Source organism: Quercus lobata, chromosome 6 (genome assembly GCF_001633185.2).
Source record: "Quercus lobata isolate SW786 chromosome 6, ValleyOak3.0 Primary Assembly, whole genome shotgun sequence".
Taxonomy (NCBI): Eukaryota; Viridiplantae; Streptophyta; class Magnoliopsida; order Fagales; family Fagaceae; genus Quercus; species Quercus lobata.
In genome coordinates, this window is record NC_044909.1 from 16161577 (window position 1) to 16177322 (window position 15746).

The following is a 15746-nucleotide window of genomic DNA, read 5'->3' on the forward strand; positions in this document are numbered from 1 at the left end:
ATGGCTACCCTTTCTCTCCACACTTGCAAAGTTCAGCAGCCCGAGGCAACCATTAACAGAATTCACATTTTCCTCCACTTCACAGCCATACTATTCCTACTTTACTACAGGACCACCCGTCTCTTCCTTGAAAAAAATGTTCCCACATTAGCATGGTCCCTCATCTCCACCTCCGAGCTCATCCTCACCATCATTTGGATTCTCATTCAAGCCTTCAGGTGGCACCCAGTGTCACGTTCTGCTATCCCGGAGAATATACCTGGAGGCATTGAATTACCGGGGCTTGATGTGTTTGTATGCACACTGGACCCAAAAAAAGAGCCTACAATAGAAGTGATGAACACTGTTTTATCGGCCATGGCACTAGACTACCCGCCCGAGAAGCTCTCAGTGTATCTTTCAGATGATGGGGGTTCTAATATTACATTGTATGCTATAAAAGAAGCATGTTCTTTTGCTAAGTCATGGCTACCATTTTGTAAGAAATATGGGATTAAGTCAAGGTGCCCTGTGGCTTATTTCTCATCATATGCTGATGATGAGCGGCTTCTTTGCAGTGATGAGTTCAGGATAGAGGAGCAGAAAATCAAGGTGGGTGCAAATTTGGTTGCAGTGCATATATATATTTTGTTGTTTATTCCTTTTTTCTTAACCCCCTATTTGGGTACTTATGTTGGTGATAGATATTGTATGCTCACCAGGGTCCCTGCGTATTGTGAGGGCTTTTTTTAGTTTCTTTTCCTGTCTATGATAAGGCACTCTGACACAACAGCAAAGTACAAGATATAGAATGAAGCCTTAACCCAAAAAAAGATAGTGTACTTGTAGGTGGATCATTTGATCACTGGTATTTGTTTTTTCTTCTTATTTTTTGTTTTCAAAAATAATTTTATATTTTTGAGACTAAAATGCTTATTTGGCTATTCAAAATGGATAGAAAATAAAAACTGTTTTTAAAACTTAATTTGAGAAAGAAATTGAAAACATGTAAAATGCTGTTTTCAGTTTCTAGTTTTCAAAAGTTGATGAAAACATGCATTTGATTTAATGAATCTGTCTCACTTAATGAGTTAGAATTAGAATTCAAATTCTAATAACAACATATTTTAGTATTTTCTATTTTTTTCTTTAAAAAATTATTATTTTTTTAATTTTAACTAACCAAACATGTTTTTGTTTTTCCTTTATATTTCCAGAAACAAGTTTTTGAAAATAGAAAACAAAAACTATTACCAAACATTAGTCTCCCCTAAGTTCTTTTAGTGTTCTTGTATGTTGCTATTCTGTTTTTGCTCTCCAAAACTGTTTGTGTAATACTAATCTCATAAGATCACATATATATAATCTATGCAGGCTAAATAGTGTTAAACTTTGATAATATGTTCTAATTTCTGTAAGACATATTATCAAAATTTCATATTTGTGCAATACTAATCTCATAAGATCACATATATATAATCTATGCAGCCAAGTAGTTAATCTATGCAGGCTAAATAGTGTTAAACTTTGATAATATGTTCTAATTTCTGTAAGACATATTATCAAAATTTCAGAAAAAGTAATAGCGTTGAATGATATTATCACCTATGCAGGCCAAATATGATGAATTCAAAGGAAAAGTTGAGAAAGTTGGTGGCGAAGATGAAAACAACAAAGTTGTGCCAGACCGCCCACCGCGCGTCGAGGTATGCAACAAAACATTCAAAATTAACACAAGAAATTTAAAAGATAAAAAAGAGGATCAATTATATTTAGGTCATTTTTCGGTTTTGTACTAGATTTCCAAATTCTGATCCTTGCTTAGTGTGTTATCTATTCCTAAGTTATGGTTTGTGACTAGCGAAACATGCTTGGAGGACGATCCAGAAATCTTTTCAAACTATACTAGGGGTACTAGGCAGAGGATCTCTAGAAGTTTGGCCAAAGCCCCAAAAATTGCTCCAATAAGTAATCTATGTCTTGCAATTTTATGAAGTCCTTGAGGTTGCTATATATATATATATATATATATATATATATATAGCTTGAATGACAATAATAATCAAGCAGGGTTACCTTTTTACTAACTCTATTGTGAAATAAATTTTCAATGTTCATTCAAATTTTCCCATACATCTCATATCTAAGAAAATGAAACAAAATTAAGGAAAGAAGCAGACATAAATTTCCTCTAAATTGACACGTAAAAAGAATACACATCCCCCAATATCCTTATACCTCTTATACATTTTAACTATTGTCTTCAGAAAGGGTCTGTTTGGTTGGAGAGGTGAAAAAGTGGGAGGATAGAAAATGTTAGGTGGATGGAAAAGTGAAAGAATAGAAAAGATTTTAATTTTCCTCATTTTTGTTTGGTTGGGAGTGAAAAAGTGGAGGGTTGGAAAAAATGAGTTTGTATAAATTTACTCACATATCCTTATTAAAAAATGATGCCCAATTAAAACAAAAATGTGAAAAACAAGCAAAAAAATAAATCAATCACCCAAATTTATTAAAAAATAAAAATCATGTCAAGAAAATAAAAATCATGTCTAGTTAAACAAAAAAAAAAAAAAAAAAAAAAAAGACAACAAAACAATCATTGTCACTCCACGCCAGTATATAAAAAGAAAAAAAAAAAAAAAAAGATGAGGCAGTGTCCCAAGAAAAAGAAAAAAAAGAGCCAATGTTCCTCAATTTTCTCTCCATTTTGGGGAGAGTGGATCCAGGGAGAAAATATTTGGACCCCACCACATTTTTTTTCTCTCCCCTTCCTAACTAAACACCCTCCAAAATGTTTCCCTCTCTCTCTCTCTCTCTCTCTCTCTCTCTCTCATTATTTATTTTTCCATCCTCCCTAAAATCCTCTTTACCAAACATACCCTAAATGTTAGGATCAAGAAATTAGATGACGTTAATTTCATACTAGAAAAAAACATAAAAAAAGACTATTGAAAAATGTAAGTCACATCTGTGTTATTTCCTAAAAGGGACTAGTTTAGTAACAACTGAATCTTGCACTTTGAAGTGTACCTTGAGTATTGTCTAACAATTCTTATAAATTCTATGTGTTATAACTAGACAAGTTTGTGTTTGCCTATAAAACTATACAGATTTAAAACCTAATAGTTAATAAAGTCTAGATTAACTCAATATATTTCCAATGTGAGACTCATTATACATCAAAACAACACAAACTTTATCAACATCCAATCAAATTAGGCGCATCACATTTAATTACTATTAGTTTAAATTATAAACTTTTAAGTGATTTGGCATAATTTAGACCCTATATTTATTTCACTTTGAATCATGCTTTTAAATGAAGTCTCCATTTTACTTTGAAATGGAAAACATACAAATATGTGTGATGCTTGTGTTTAATTAATAAACTTAGTATTAAATAAAAGATTTATCTATAACTAATATCATTAACACGTGTTAAAAAAAGAAAAAGAAAAAAAAGAAGACAAGGACAAAAATTACGGTTGGTTTAAACATTATGAAAATTCTCACAATAAGTTGCATGATGGAAGCTGATGCGGTAATAGTATGATACCAAATTTTTATCAAAACCAAAATTATCTTTAAAAGTAGCAATGCTTCAATTTTAAATATAGGATAAGTTAACATTGGGAATTGGTTTATTTTTTTAGATAATACATGACAACAAAAACAACGAAGAGAACGTTGAGGACCAAACTCAGATGCCTCTTCTTGTCTATGTCTCTCGGGAAAGAAGACCATCATGCCCTCATCGTTTTAAAGCCGGAGCCCTCAACACCTTGGTAAGTATACTATCTCTATTTCTTTGGCATGAAAGCATCTAGTTAAATAAAAATAATAGCACCAAATAATAGTACAACTGCAGCTTCGAGTTTCGGGAGTAATCAGCAATGGCCCCTACTTATTGGTGCTAGACTGTGACATGTACTGCAATGATCCTACATCTGCTCGCCAAGCAATGTGCTTCCATCTTGATTCCGAGTTATCTCACTCACTTGCCTTTGTTCAATACCCTCAAATTTTCTACAATATTAGCAAGAATGACATATATGATGGTCAAGCAAGACCTGCTTACAAGGTGAATGAAAAGCCATTATGTTTTGCATGTGTGTCTTAAGCCAATTCAAATTATTGAGAAATAGGTTTTCATATTGAGCAATGTCATAGAAATAACAAATTTTACAAGAAATTTTCTATGATTTATTAAGGTGACAAATTATGATCAGTACAACATCACTTTTACATTAGATTATTATTGACATTATTTTTGCTTTACATTGATCACAACTTGCCACATTAGCCGCTGTGAAAAAAGAATTGTGAAATTTAATGTGTCATTAAGACTGGTTGTTTCACATTTGGAAAATAAAAATACTACAAATTTATTATATAACCTTTATAAATTGATGTGACAATATATATAATCGATGGATCTCAAAATAAATGAGTATTGAATTAGTTTTTTGTGATTGATGACATATAATTAGTTTATAAAAATTATGTAGTAAGATTTGTATTATCCCTAATTACACTCTTCATGTTAACATATATATTACATGTTTTTTATCCAACTTAGACAAAGTGGCAAGGCATGGATGGGCTAAGAGGGCCATTACTCTCTGGAACTGGCTTTTACTTGAAAAGGAAGGCATTATATGGGAAACCTAATCAAGAAGGTATGGTGATGTTTTCTTGGGGTAGCTTAGTTGTATTGAAATTTTGAATAACACTCATTTTGCATATTTATTTTTTGTTTATTTATTTTTTCGCTTCTAATGGCAGATTTGTTTCTATCTGAGCCTGAAAAGAATTTTGGTACTTCCTGCAAGTTCATATACTCGCTAAAGGGCAATAATGAACAATTTGTAGCCAAGAAGGACGATTCAAGGGATGCAATTTTAGAAGAGTCCAGACTCTTAGCTAATTGTGCATTTGAAGCAAACACAGAATGGGGAAAAGAGGCTCGTATCATATAATAATTAATGAACTAATGAATTATTATTTATATGTTTCTCAAAGTCTATTCAAGTTGTACATATATATATATATATATATATATATATGACATTAATGTGGTTTGGTTTTCCTTGGATACAGATAGGATTCTCGTATGATTGTTTGTTGGAGAGTACATTCACAGGGTATCTTTTGCACTGCAAGGGGTGGATATCAGTGTATCTTTACCCCAAGAGACCATGTTTCTTAGGGTGTACCACCATTGATATGAAGGATGGCATGGTTCAGCTTATGAAGTGGTTTTCCAATTTGGTACAGGTTGGGCTCTCGAAATTCAGTCCTCTTACATATGGGGTTTCAAGAATGTCCGTTCTTCAAAGCATGTGTTATGGATACTTCACTTTCTCATCCTTTCTCTCTGTCGCTCTTCTCTTATATGGCACGGTTCCTCAAGTGTGTCTCCTGAATGGCATTCCTTTATACCCTAAGGTAAACTATATATAGTAACAAAGTATAAGTCCTTTGAGATTTTAAAGTCTGTTTTGAAATTATATTATTAGGATTTGTGTTGTAATTTTTTACAAAATGTACATACATTTTCATACCGAAAACATCAAGTAATGGTAACCAGGGTTGCCAATGGATTATTACTTTTAAATTTCAAATCCTAGTAATATTGGTGAAAAATAGAGAGAAGAGATAAAATTAACGTAGCACTTTACATAATTCAGCAATTCACTTATATCCATAAGAGTGAATGAAGAAAATTTTTACTAATAAAAAGTAAAGGGTTTACAATGGCTTTATGGTACCACAAAAGAAACCCTAATTCTGTAAGAAATAAAGGGTTTGCAATGACTATATGCTGCCACCAAAGAAACCCTAGCCTGGTAAATTGAATTTTTTATATATACCCTTACCACAGGCCTCTAGACTAAAGGCCAATAGGAATTAGCCACTACCTCTAAGATTATCCATAAGGGATAAAATTGTATAATTCTTCTCTTGTACGGTACGAGTCCTCAAGCGTGCCTCTTGAATCTGATATACTCTTCTTGATTGTTATTACAGGTTTCAGACCCATGGTTTGCTGTGTTTGTGGCAATTTACACGTCCTCCCTTTTCCAGCACTTATATGAGGTCCTCTCAAGTGGTGGCTCAATTATGACTTGGTGGAATGAACAAAGAATTTGGATAATAAAGTTAATTTCTGGGTGCTTATTTGGAGTTCTGGATGCCATCATGAAGTGTTTATGCAGAAAGAAAGTGGATTTAAGCTTAACAAATAAAGCTGTTGACAAAGAAAAGTTTGAGAAATATGAAAAAGGTAAGTTCGATTTTGAAGGGGCTGCCATGTTCCTGGTCCCCTTGTTAATACTGGTCCTATTAAACATTGTTTGCTTCTTTTGTGGGCTAAGAAGAGTGGTAATTGAGAAGAGTTTGGATGAGATGTTTGGACAAGTTTTCCTTTCGTTCTTCATTCTAATTCTGAGTTATCCGATTCTTGAAGGAATGGTGACAAAAGGAAAGGGAAAATAGTAAGTTATTTGAAGCACTTTCTTTGGGAGATTTTAGAATGTATGCCTTTTTTTATTTTATTTTATTTTATTTTTTATTTTTGAGAATCAGAATGTATGCCTGAATGCGAAGAATAAATTAGTTGTTCAAGGTCTCTTTAAGTGGCACACGCCATTGAACAACAGATTATGACTTTCATTGTGGATGTTGAAGTTCCCTACAATCAATATATTTACATTTTCTACATTATAATTTCAATGGTAATTACCACTGAAATTAGGTAAATGCTCAACTTACCTGCTAAAGCTTGATGGTATATATTTTGTATCTTAGGTTGATTTATAAAATTGATGATGTCTTATTTTATTTTTTCAATTTTAAAAAGATGTGATGTTTTAAAATATTGTGCAACGAAAAAAAAAAAAAAAGGAGATTTTAAAGAGCTGGACTTTGAGGATTAAATTTTAAAAAACATGGTATTTTAAAAAATTGCACATTGATAAAATGCGGTTTCAAAACAATGTCTAATGGATATGGTTCTTCTAATGTTCCTATAACTCGAGTAGGTTTAATTATTTTGTTTGATTGATTTGTTTGAACTGTTATTTATTTATATTTTAAAAATGCAAAGCATAGAAATAAAAATGACTTATTAGTGATAGGCCAAGAATGTATTGACCCCTTTGGTAAATTAATCAATTAATTAGTCAAGTGAATTAATTAGGTTCAATTACATGCAATAAGCGTGGTAGCACAAGCAGATCACCAACTAAGATAAATGCAACGGAAAATAAATTTGACATAAGTGATTTGTTTACGAATGGGAAAACCCACCATGGCAAAACCCCACCGGGTGAATTTAAGGTCATCACTTCCGAGAATCTACTATTATCAAAACAAGCAGTTATAAATATAAGAAATCCAATTACCTAATACCAACTTACAGTTGAACCCTTACCTCAATACCTAATTGGACTTGTAATGTAGTGACAATCTCTCATTTCAATGTACAGCTCATAGTATGAGACTAATCAATTAATGTACGGATTCAAGTACGTGATTAACACACCAACTTGAAGAAGATGTTGGCTACAAAGTTCTTCAGTTCATCCAACGATGAAGATTAAGAAGCTCCTTGGTTACAAAATCATTGGCACAAAGATGCAGCAACTTCTACAAGGAATATGATGAACTAAGGCAAATTTTGCCTCTGGTCACAATTTGCATGCACAATCAATTTGCATTGAGTTGCATCACTTTGCATCACCTTTGATGGCCCTTAAAATAATCTTTATATATATTTAGGGTTGTAAGAAAAGAAACCTTACAAAAATACACATGGATATGCGTAAAATTATATATGAAAATCTGAATTTCGTAATTCTTGATAGATACAGCTTCTGTCGAGCTGCTGTCGAGCATTAGCATTAAACCTTGATGGATATGGATCTGTCGAGATATCTGTCGAGCCTTAATGAACAACACTTCTTCACTTGTTTCTTGAACAAATTTGTATGGTTTCAATACTAAACTTGAACTCTTGTTCCTTGAAGTATTAAACCCATCCTGGATCTACCCAATTATAAGTAAAGTGCGTTTTTTCAAACGATTAGCTAATTTACATAACATATATCTCTAACAATATCCACATATGTTCTAACAATCTCCCTCTATGGCAGTCTGTGACAAAACCACAACAAAGTATGAGAAAAGTCTTAAATCACTAAACTCATAATCACTTCTTAAATACAATAGAATCTAATCCTAACACAAACTCTTGAAAAACTTTGTAAGTTCTTGGCATGATAGATTTCGACAACCTGTCTTTCTGAAACACTTTAAACAAAATTCATCAAGGCATTTTAGTGTGAAATAGAAATAAGGATTGCATACATAAAGAAACATGTGTATAAAGATAGAAAAGAGACAACACATGGAGAGATAGGTGAATAACAATATACATCATCATATATATAAATGAGAAATAAATACAATGTCTGTCATAAAAAAATGGTCACAAGACCAGTGTACAAGAAGATAATGTAACTAAAAGATAAGGAAAAGAAAAGTACATAAAATCCTCACTACATCTCTAAAAAATATAGACACTCCCCCTAACAAAAATGTCCTATGCTAATTCTCCCCCTAAATACATGATTACTTTCATCATCCCAAATCTACTCCCCTTTTTTGTCATAAATGACAAAGGGTAAGTCACTGAGAGGTTGTCTCATCATCACTGGAAAAGGTAGCATCGTCATCCTTATCATCATCATCACCATCAGTAGCATCCTCATCCTCAAAAGCCTCTGGAGAAGGAGATGGAGAAGCAATGAAGCCACCAAGTTGAGCCTATCATCGTGCAATACGACCAACATGGGTGTTCACCTGGTACAACTTAGTGGTGAGAGTATCAAGGTGAGCATCCATGGGCTAAAGTTGCACCATGATTGCCTCAAGAGTCACACCACCCACCTAAGAAGAAGGAGTAGAGGTGGAAGGAATGGTAGGGGCTGGAGGATTTGTTGTCTCGATCCATAGTCGCTTTGGTTGAAGCTGGGCCTCGCTTCACCGAATAGAAGTTGCACTAATGGCACCCATGACAATATAGAAAGGAGAATTAGGAATAGGAATAGAAAAATGGCAAAGGATTCGCATGATAGCCAAAGAAAAATGAGCTTATCATGGGTTGCTGTATCCTTATAGACATCTATGATGAGAGGGAAACCCTATGGAAAGATCCTTTAAGAAGTATAACAAAAATCGAGCACAAGGTTCTGTGATGGAGTTATAGTGAGACAAGAGAGTAAGAATAAATGTCATCACCATATTAAGGAATCTCAGACCTTTTGCAAAGCCCGAGCATTGGGTGTTTTGACGCTCATCCCATATGGAGGGTGTCTCACAAAAGTGAGACAGAAGCTCATCTTTGGACACAGTCCTCAGACACTAACAGTCGGGATAGCCAGGATGCACTATTCGCAGGACGTGTAGTATCTCGGATATAAGATTCGGAGTGACTACGATAAGTGTACCTCGGAGTACTGTAGTAAACTAAGGTATAAAGGTATCAATACCATGCATATTGGAGTAAAACTCTTGTATGAACACGATGGGACACCTCAAGGGTATCTCACAAAGAGATTCCCATCCCTGAGTGTGAATGACATCGGGTAGAGCAGTGTCGACAAAATCCAACAGAATCACATGGCGCTTCGGATGAATGCCACATTTAGAAAAGTTCTCAGAGAAGTCGTGATAGGCCTTTTCATCACAGAACCAAACGTGAAGAGGGGGAGGATTAGTAGAAGAAGAAGACTCGGAACGAAAAGGGTTCCGAGTCAATGTAGATTTGTGCTTAAGTGCCATGCGTAGTTTATTTGAGAGAGAGAGAGAGAAAGACAAAACACACAATCACAACCCAGAACAAAAATATAGAAAAGAAAGGGTACGTATGCATGAAATATGCATAAACATGTGACGTGCTAAAAATAATTACATTATGGGTTCAACCTAATCCAAACCTAGCAGCACACAATTTTCAACAATCAAACACATATCTAAATGCACGAAACATTGTGAAAATGATAATGGAATGCAATGCACGATCATATAGCATTAAATAAACAACACCCTACCCAAAACTTTCACAAAAATTTCAAAAACATCAAAAGTTTCAGAGAAAACCCAAAAACCTAGGTCTAATGCGTGAAATGCATGAGAAAAGAGGGATTTGGGACACTTACTAGAGAAGAAATGCAGGATCTAGGCTAAAATGCAAGTGGGTAAGGTGATTGGAGTGAGGGAAAGGTGTTTGGAGGAAGAGAGAAAGCTTTTCTATTGAGAGAGAAGTGAAAAAGTAAATATGATTTCACGTTCAACATATATATAGAAATCACAGCTCGATGGATCAAGGAGCTGTCGAGATCTGTCGAGCACTAAATCTCGACTAATATGAATGTGTCGAGGTGTTGTCAAGAATCTGTCGATGGAAAAAGTTCTTTGATGGATCGAGATTATGTCGAGAATCTATCAGCCAGACAAAAAGTTTCTCGATGGATTAAAAAGCTATCGAGACAAAGTCCAGAAAGCTCGATGGATTTAATATACGATAAGATATGTCGAGAAAAGAAGTCCAAGGGGCTCGATAGATAGGAATCTATCAAGAAGCTGTTGAGCTTGATAAAAAATAGTTTTTCAAAGAGAGGAAAAACACAAAGAGATGAATGTAAACAAGCAAGCTACTCAAACATAGATCCAATCAACATGTTAAGCTCTCAAAAACATCTCTCATAAAAAACAATGCAAAACATTCATAGATTCAATACACACACACACTAAACAAGTTTAACCAATTTTATATTTCAAAAACAAGTTATGACAGTTTAGTAAGCATATAATAACACATGTATCCCTTGTGATGGCCAATTCACATTGTACCGGCACATGTATCAAAAGTAGCAAAGAATTTGCGAGTTGTGTGTGAAAACATAGCAAGAGTACATAAGTGTCTCATATTATGAGGATTTGAGATATGAGAAAATCAATTTAACTTACACACAATCATAATTGCTTGATGGGGACTATCACCTTCGAGGTACATCCTATAACTCCCACATCTCCTAGAAATATGCTTGCAACCATATTTAAAAGCATTTTGATTCTTTTTGCTTTTATATTCTTCGCATATTTTTTTTTCTTTTTGAGCATATCATGCATGGGCATATAAAAAAGAGAGAAGAAATACCCAATTATGTTAAGCCATAAACATCACAATTTTGTTATGCCGAAACACACAGATGTTATATATGATTAGCGGGCTTTAGTGGTGAGATGGTTATTTATGCTTTTCTCTTAGGATTTTTTAGTCATTCCCATAAAAGAGAGTAATATGAGTGTTAAGTACAAGAGATTATTTAATCGTACTCATCTAGGGGTGGCAAAGTAAGCCTAAACCCATTTGCCCGCCCAAACCCATTTGTCCACCCAAACCCACCCACTCTAGTTGAACCCAAACCCACCCAATTATTAGTTGGGTTAAATGGGCATTAACCTAATTAGACCCAGTGATTATTGGGTTTTAACTAAAAACCCATTGAGGCCCATTTAACTCAAAAACATTATACCCAAATTCGACCCAGCCCTTCCCATAAAAAAAAAAAAAAGCCCTCAAACATCTCAGGGTTTTCATTCCCATAAAAAAAAAAATAAAAAAAGCCCTCAGACATTTCAGGGTTTTCATTTTCCTTCATTTTCTTAGCCTCCAGACACTTCTCTCTCTCTCTCTCTCTCTCTCTCTCTCTCTCTCTCATAGAGAACAATGAGGCACAACAAACACAGCACAGAGACCACTAAGTCTCACTTTTTAGGAACCATATCCGTCTTCTCCATTCGAAACCTCCTTCCTAGATCTCTCTCCAAACACTCCAAATCCACCTCTAAATCCAATGTAGAGAACACTCTGCCCTCCGATCCTAACATCCCCACTGTCCATTCCTTTTCCGCCACTGCCAAATCTTAGGAACCATATCTGCCTCCTCCATTCAAAACCTCCTTCCCAGATCTCTCTCCAAACACTCCAAATCCAATGTAGAGAACACTCCGCCCTCCGATCCCAACATCCCCACCATTCAATCTTTAGAGAGAGAGAGAGAGGGAAGCACCAGAGATTGGAATTTTCTCAGGAAAGTTAGAGAGGGAAAATGAATGAAATGAAAATTTCTTGGAAATCAAACAGAGAGAGAGAAAGAGAGAGCAGAAGTGAGAGTTTTTTGGTCAGAATTGAAGTGGGGAGGCAATGGAGGAGAAAGAAAAAAGAAATTTTTGATCCAAGAAAAGTTTTTTCTTTTTCCCAGGAAAGTAGAGTGGAGACTAGAGAGAGTGGAAAAGGGAAATCCAAGAAAGTGTTGTGGTTTTCACAGAAGTGAGAGTTTTTTGGTCAGAATTGAAGTGGGGAGGCAATGGAGGAGAAAGAAAAAAGAAATTTTTGATCCAAGAAAAGTTTTTTCTTTTTCCCAGGAAAGTAGAGTGGAGACTAGAGAGAGTGGAAAAAGGAATCCAAGAAAGTGTTGTGGTTTTCACCTTAATGGCATTTTGGTAATTTTGATAATTGGGTAATTGGGTGAGTTAGGGTTTACTCATAATAATTGGATTTGGTTGGATTTGGGTTAGAAGCAATTAGTTAAATGAGTTTTAATGGGTAAATGAGTTTTATATACCCAACCCAATTATGCCCACCCTAAACCCACCCATTTGACACCCCTATACTCATCACAAACATGAACCACAAAGCTCACTTGCTTAGTTGTGCATAGAGATGCTCATCTAAGCTACAAAAGATATAAAGTTTAGAAAATTTTGTTTCAATGGCCATCCAAGGTACACAAGTACCATTGTACACATACACACTATTTTTGTATTTTTCTGATTTTTTTCAATTTTTTTATGAAAAACAAAATAAAGAAAAAACTGAAAATAAACAAACAAAAACATGTTTAAACAAAGCAAAGCATAAAACTAGACTGACTCAAAAACAAGAAAGCAAAACACACAAGTAATGTAAAAACCATAAGGGGGGGGAGAGAGAGAGAGAGAGAAAAAGTAACTAAATCACTTAGAGCCTTTTTCCTTCCACACCTTGGAAGAACTTTTCCTTTGAGTGAACCTTTGATTCAGTGGTGAGGGAGAAGAGTTGAAATCGTTTAAGTTTGAAAGGAATATGAGGACCTTAAGAAGATCTCTAAGAGAAGCAAAAGAGGATGGAAACTGATTCTGGTTTCCGGACGAGAGCATACTATTGCTTTGTTGAGTGGCTAACCACTTGTAGCAATTTGGACAAGTATGCCCTGAAGCTCCACAGTGATGATAGAGATGTGGCTTCTTCGGTTGAGACTTTTTGTTGTTAACCTTCTTAGTCCTAGGGTTTCTAGTTCCTTTCATTTCAACCTTAAAGGGTGCTCGTAGAATAAATTTGCCATTGTCTATGTTCTTACTCGCTATATCAGTTTTACATTCATTGTTCTTAGAATTAACATTATTAGCAGGTGAGACAAACATAGTAGTACTAGAAGAGGCAATATTAGGAAAAGAAAAATCATACCCCAAACCGGTTCTATCATAAGCAGATTTTTGAAAGCTAAGCATCTTATCGAGCTTTGCGCTAGAAGTCCTCTCCAATTGAGCTCTAACTTGTAACAGTTCTGCTTCAAGTTTCTTAGTCTTTTCAGCAAGGAAGTTGTTCTTAAACCGCAAAACTCCAATCGTTTGATTGACTTCGTCAATCTTTGTAGAGAGCTCTTTTCGATCTAGCTTCACATCACTCAGCTTCTTAGTGGCCAACCTATAAAGTTTCTCATGCTTCTCGGAAACCTTGTATAACTTAGCATAGGCTGTATGGATTTCATCTTGTTCATCCATTTTCTCAAACTTAGACTCCACCAAGTCCTTTTCTTCATCTACCTCTTCAACAATCCCTTCAGTAGGATTCATTGTGGCAGTGAAGGCTTTTAAGATTCCCTAGTCATCATTGTTATCTGAATCATCTTCAAGCTCAGTGCCATTCAAGGTAGTAGCAAGGACCTTGCTTTTTCCAATAGTCTTGAGATATGTTAGACATTCTTGTTTCATATATCCAAAACCTTGACATCCAAAACACTTTGGTCCGGAGGGAACAGTGTACTGACCGCCTTCCTTAGCATCCTTCTTTCCTCTGTCTTGGTTTTTGAATTGAGAAGAACTAGATTGCTTTCAATCCTTGTCAAAGCCTTTTGCATTGGCATTCATCATAAACTTCTTGAATTGCCTAGTGATGTAGGATTTCATCTTGCATTCTTCATCATCAGAAGACTCATCGGTCTTATTGCTTTCGGCCTTCAATGCCCTGCTCTTACTTTTGCTCGATTTTTTCGATTCTAGTCAAACCCAATTTATAGGTCTGCAAGTTGCCAACCAGCTCTGTCAAAGGAATTTTGTCAATGTCCTTTAATTCTTCAATAGTAGTGATCTTGGCATGGAATTTCTTAGGCAAAGATCTAAGCACCTTTCTCACAACCTTGGATTTGGGAATAGTTTTCCCAAGATTAAAGGCAAAGTTAACTATGTCTTTTAGCTTGGCACAAAACTCGTCAAACGACTCATCCTCCTCCATCTTAATCTCTTTAAATCTCGTGGTAAGCTTTTGAAACTTTGAATCCTTTACAACCTCAGTCCCTTCATAGGTTGTTTAAAGGATAGTCCATGCTTCCTTAGCAGTTTTGATAGATGATATCTTCTTGAACTCCTCATTGGTGATCACACTGAATAGAGCATTCAATGCTTTGCTGTTGAAGTTTGCCACTTTGATCTTGGCATCATCCTAATCAGCCAGCGCTTCCTTTGGCTTAGTCCAGCCAATCTCCATAACTTGCCACACCTTCTCATCTAAAGACTGCAAGAAAGCTCTCAAGCATACTTTCTAGTATACATAGCTAGTGCCATCAAATAAAGGAGATATAATAAGTGATTATCCTCTATCCATGACAAACAGGGGTCAATGGATTACACAAAAAAGATTAACCCTAATCAGAGTGTGCCCACTCTAATATCACTTGATAGGCCAAGAATGTATTGACCCCTTTAGTAAATTAATCAATTAATTAGCCAAGTGAATTAATTAGATTCAATTGCATGCAATAAGCGTGGTAGCACAAGCAGATCACCAACTAAGATAAATGCAATGGAAAATAAATTTGACACAGGTGATTTATTTACGAATGGGGAAAACCATTGAGCCAAAACCCCATCGTGTGAATTTAAGGTCACCACTCCCGAGATTTCACTATTATCAAAACAAGCGGTTACAAGTAAAAGGAATCCCAGTACCTAATACCAACCTACAGTTGAACCCTTACCCCAATATCCAATTGGACTTGTAATGTAGTGACAATTTCTCCTTTCAATACACGACTCCCAGTACGTGACTAATCAATTGATGCACGGATCCAAGTACTTGACTAACACACCAACTTGAGGAAGATGTTGGTTATAAAGTTCTTCAGTTCATCCAACGATGAAGATCAAGAAGCTCCTTGGTTACAAAACCATTGGCGCAAAGACGCAGCAGCTTCTACAAGGAATATGATGAACTAAGGCAAATTCTATCTCCGGTCACAATTTGCATGCACAATCAATTTGCATTGAGTTGCATCACTTTGCATCACCTTTGATGGCCTTTAGAATAATCCTTATATATGTCTAGGGTTGTGAAAAAAGAAACCCTACAAAAATCACATGGATGTGCGTGAAATCAA

General features: G+C 35.2%; 1 protein-coding gene across 1 annotated transcript; it reads left to right on the plus strand.

Annotated features, from left to right (window-relative positions):
- LOC115949902 (cellulose synthase-like protein G1) lies at positions 1-6480 on the plus strand. Its single transcript, XM_031067167.1, has 8 exons — positions 1-591; positions 1593-1685; positions 3636-3767; positions 3851-4063; positions 4562-4661; positions 4768-4946; positions 5083-5430; positions 6013-6480. Exons 1-8 carry the CDS (start codon positions 1-3, stop codon positions 6478-6480), a joined length of 2124 nt encoding a protein of 707 aa, XP_030923027.1.
- Positions 6481-15746: the final 9266 nt, after the last annotated feature.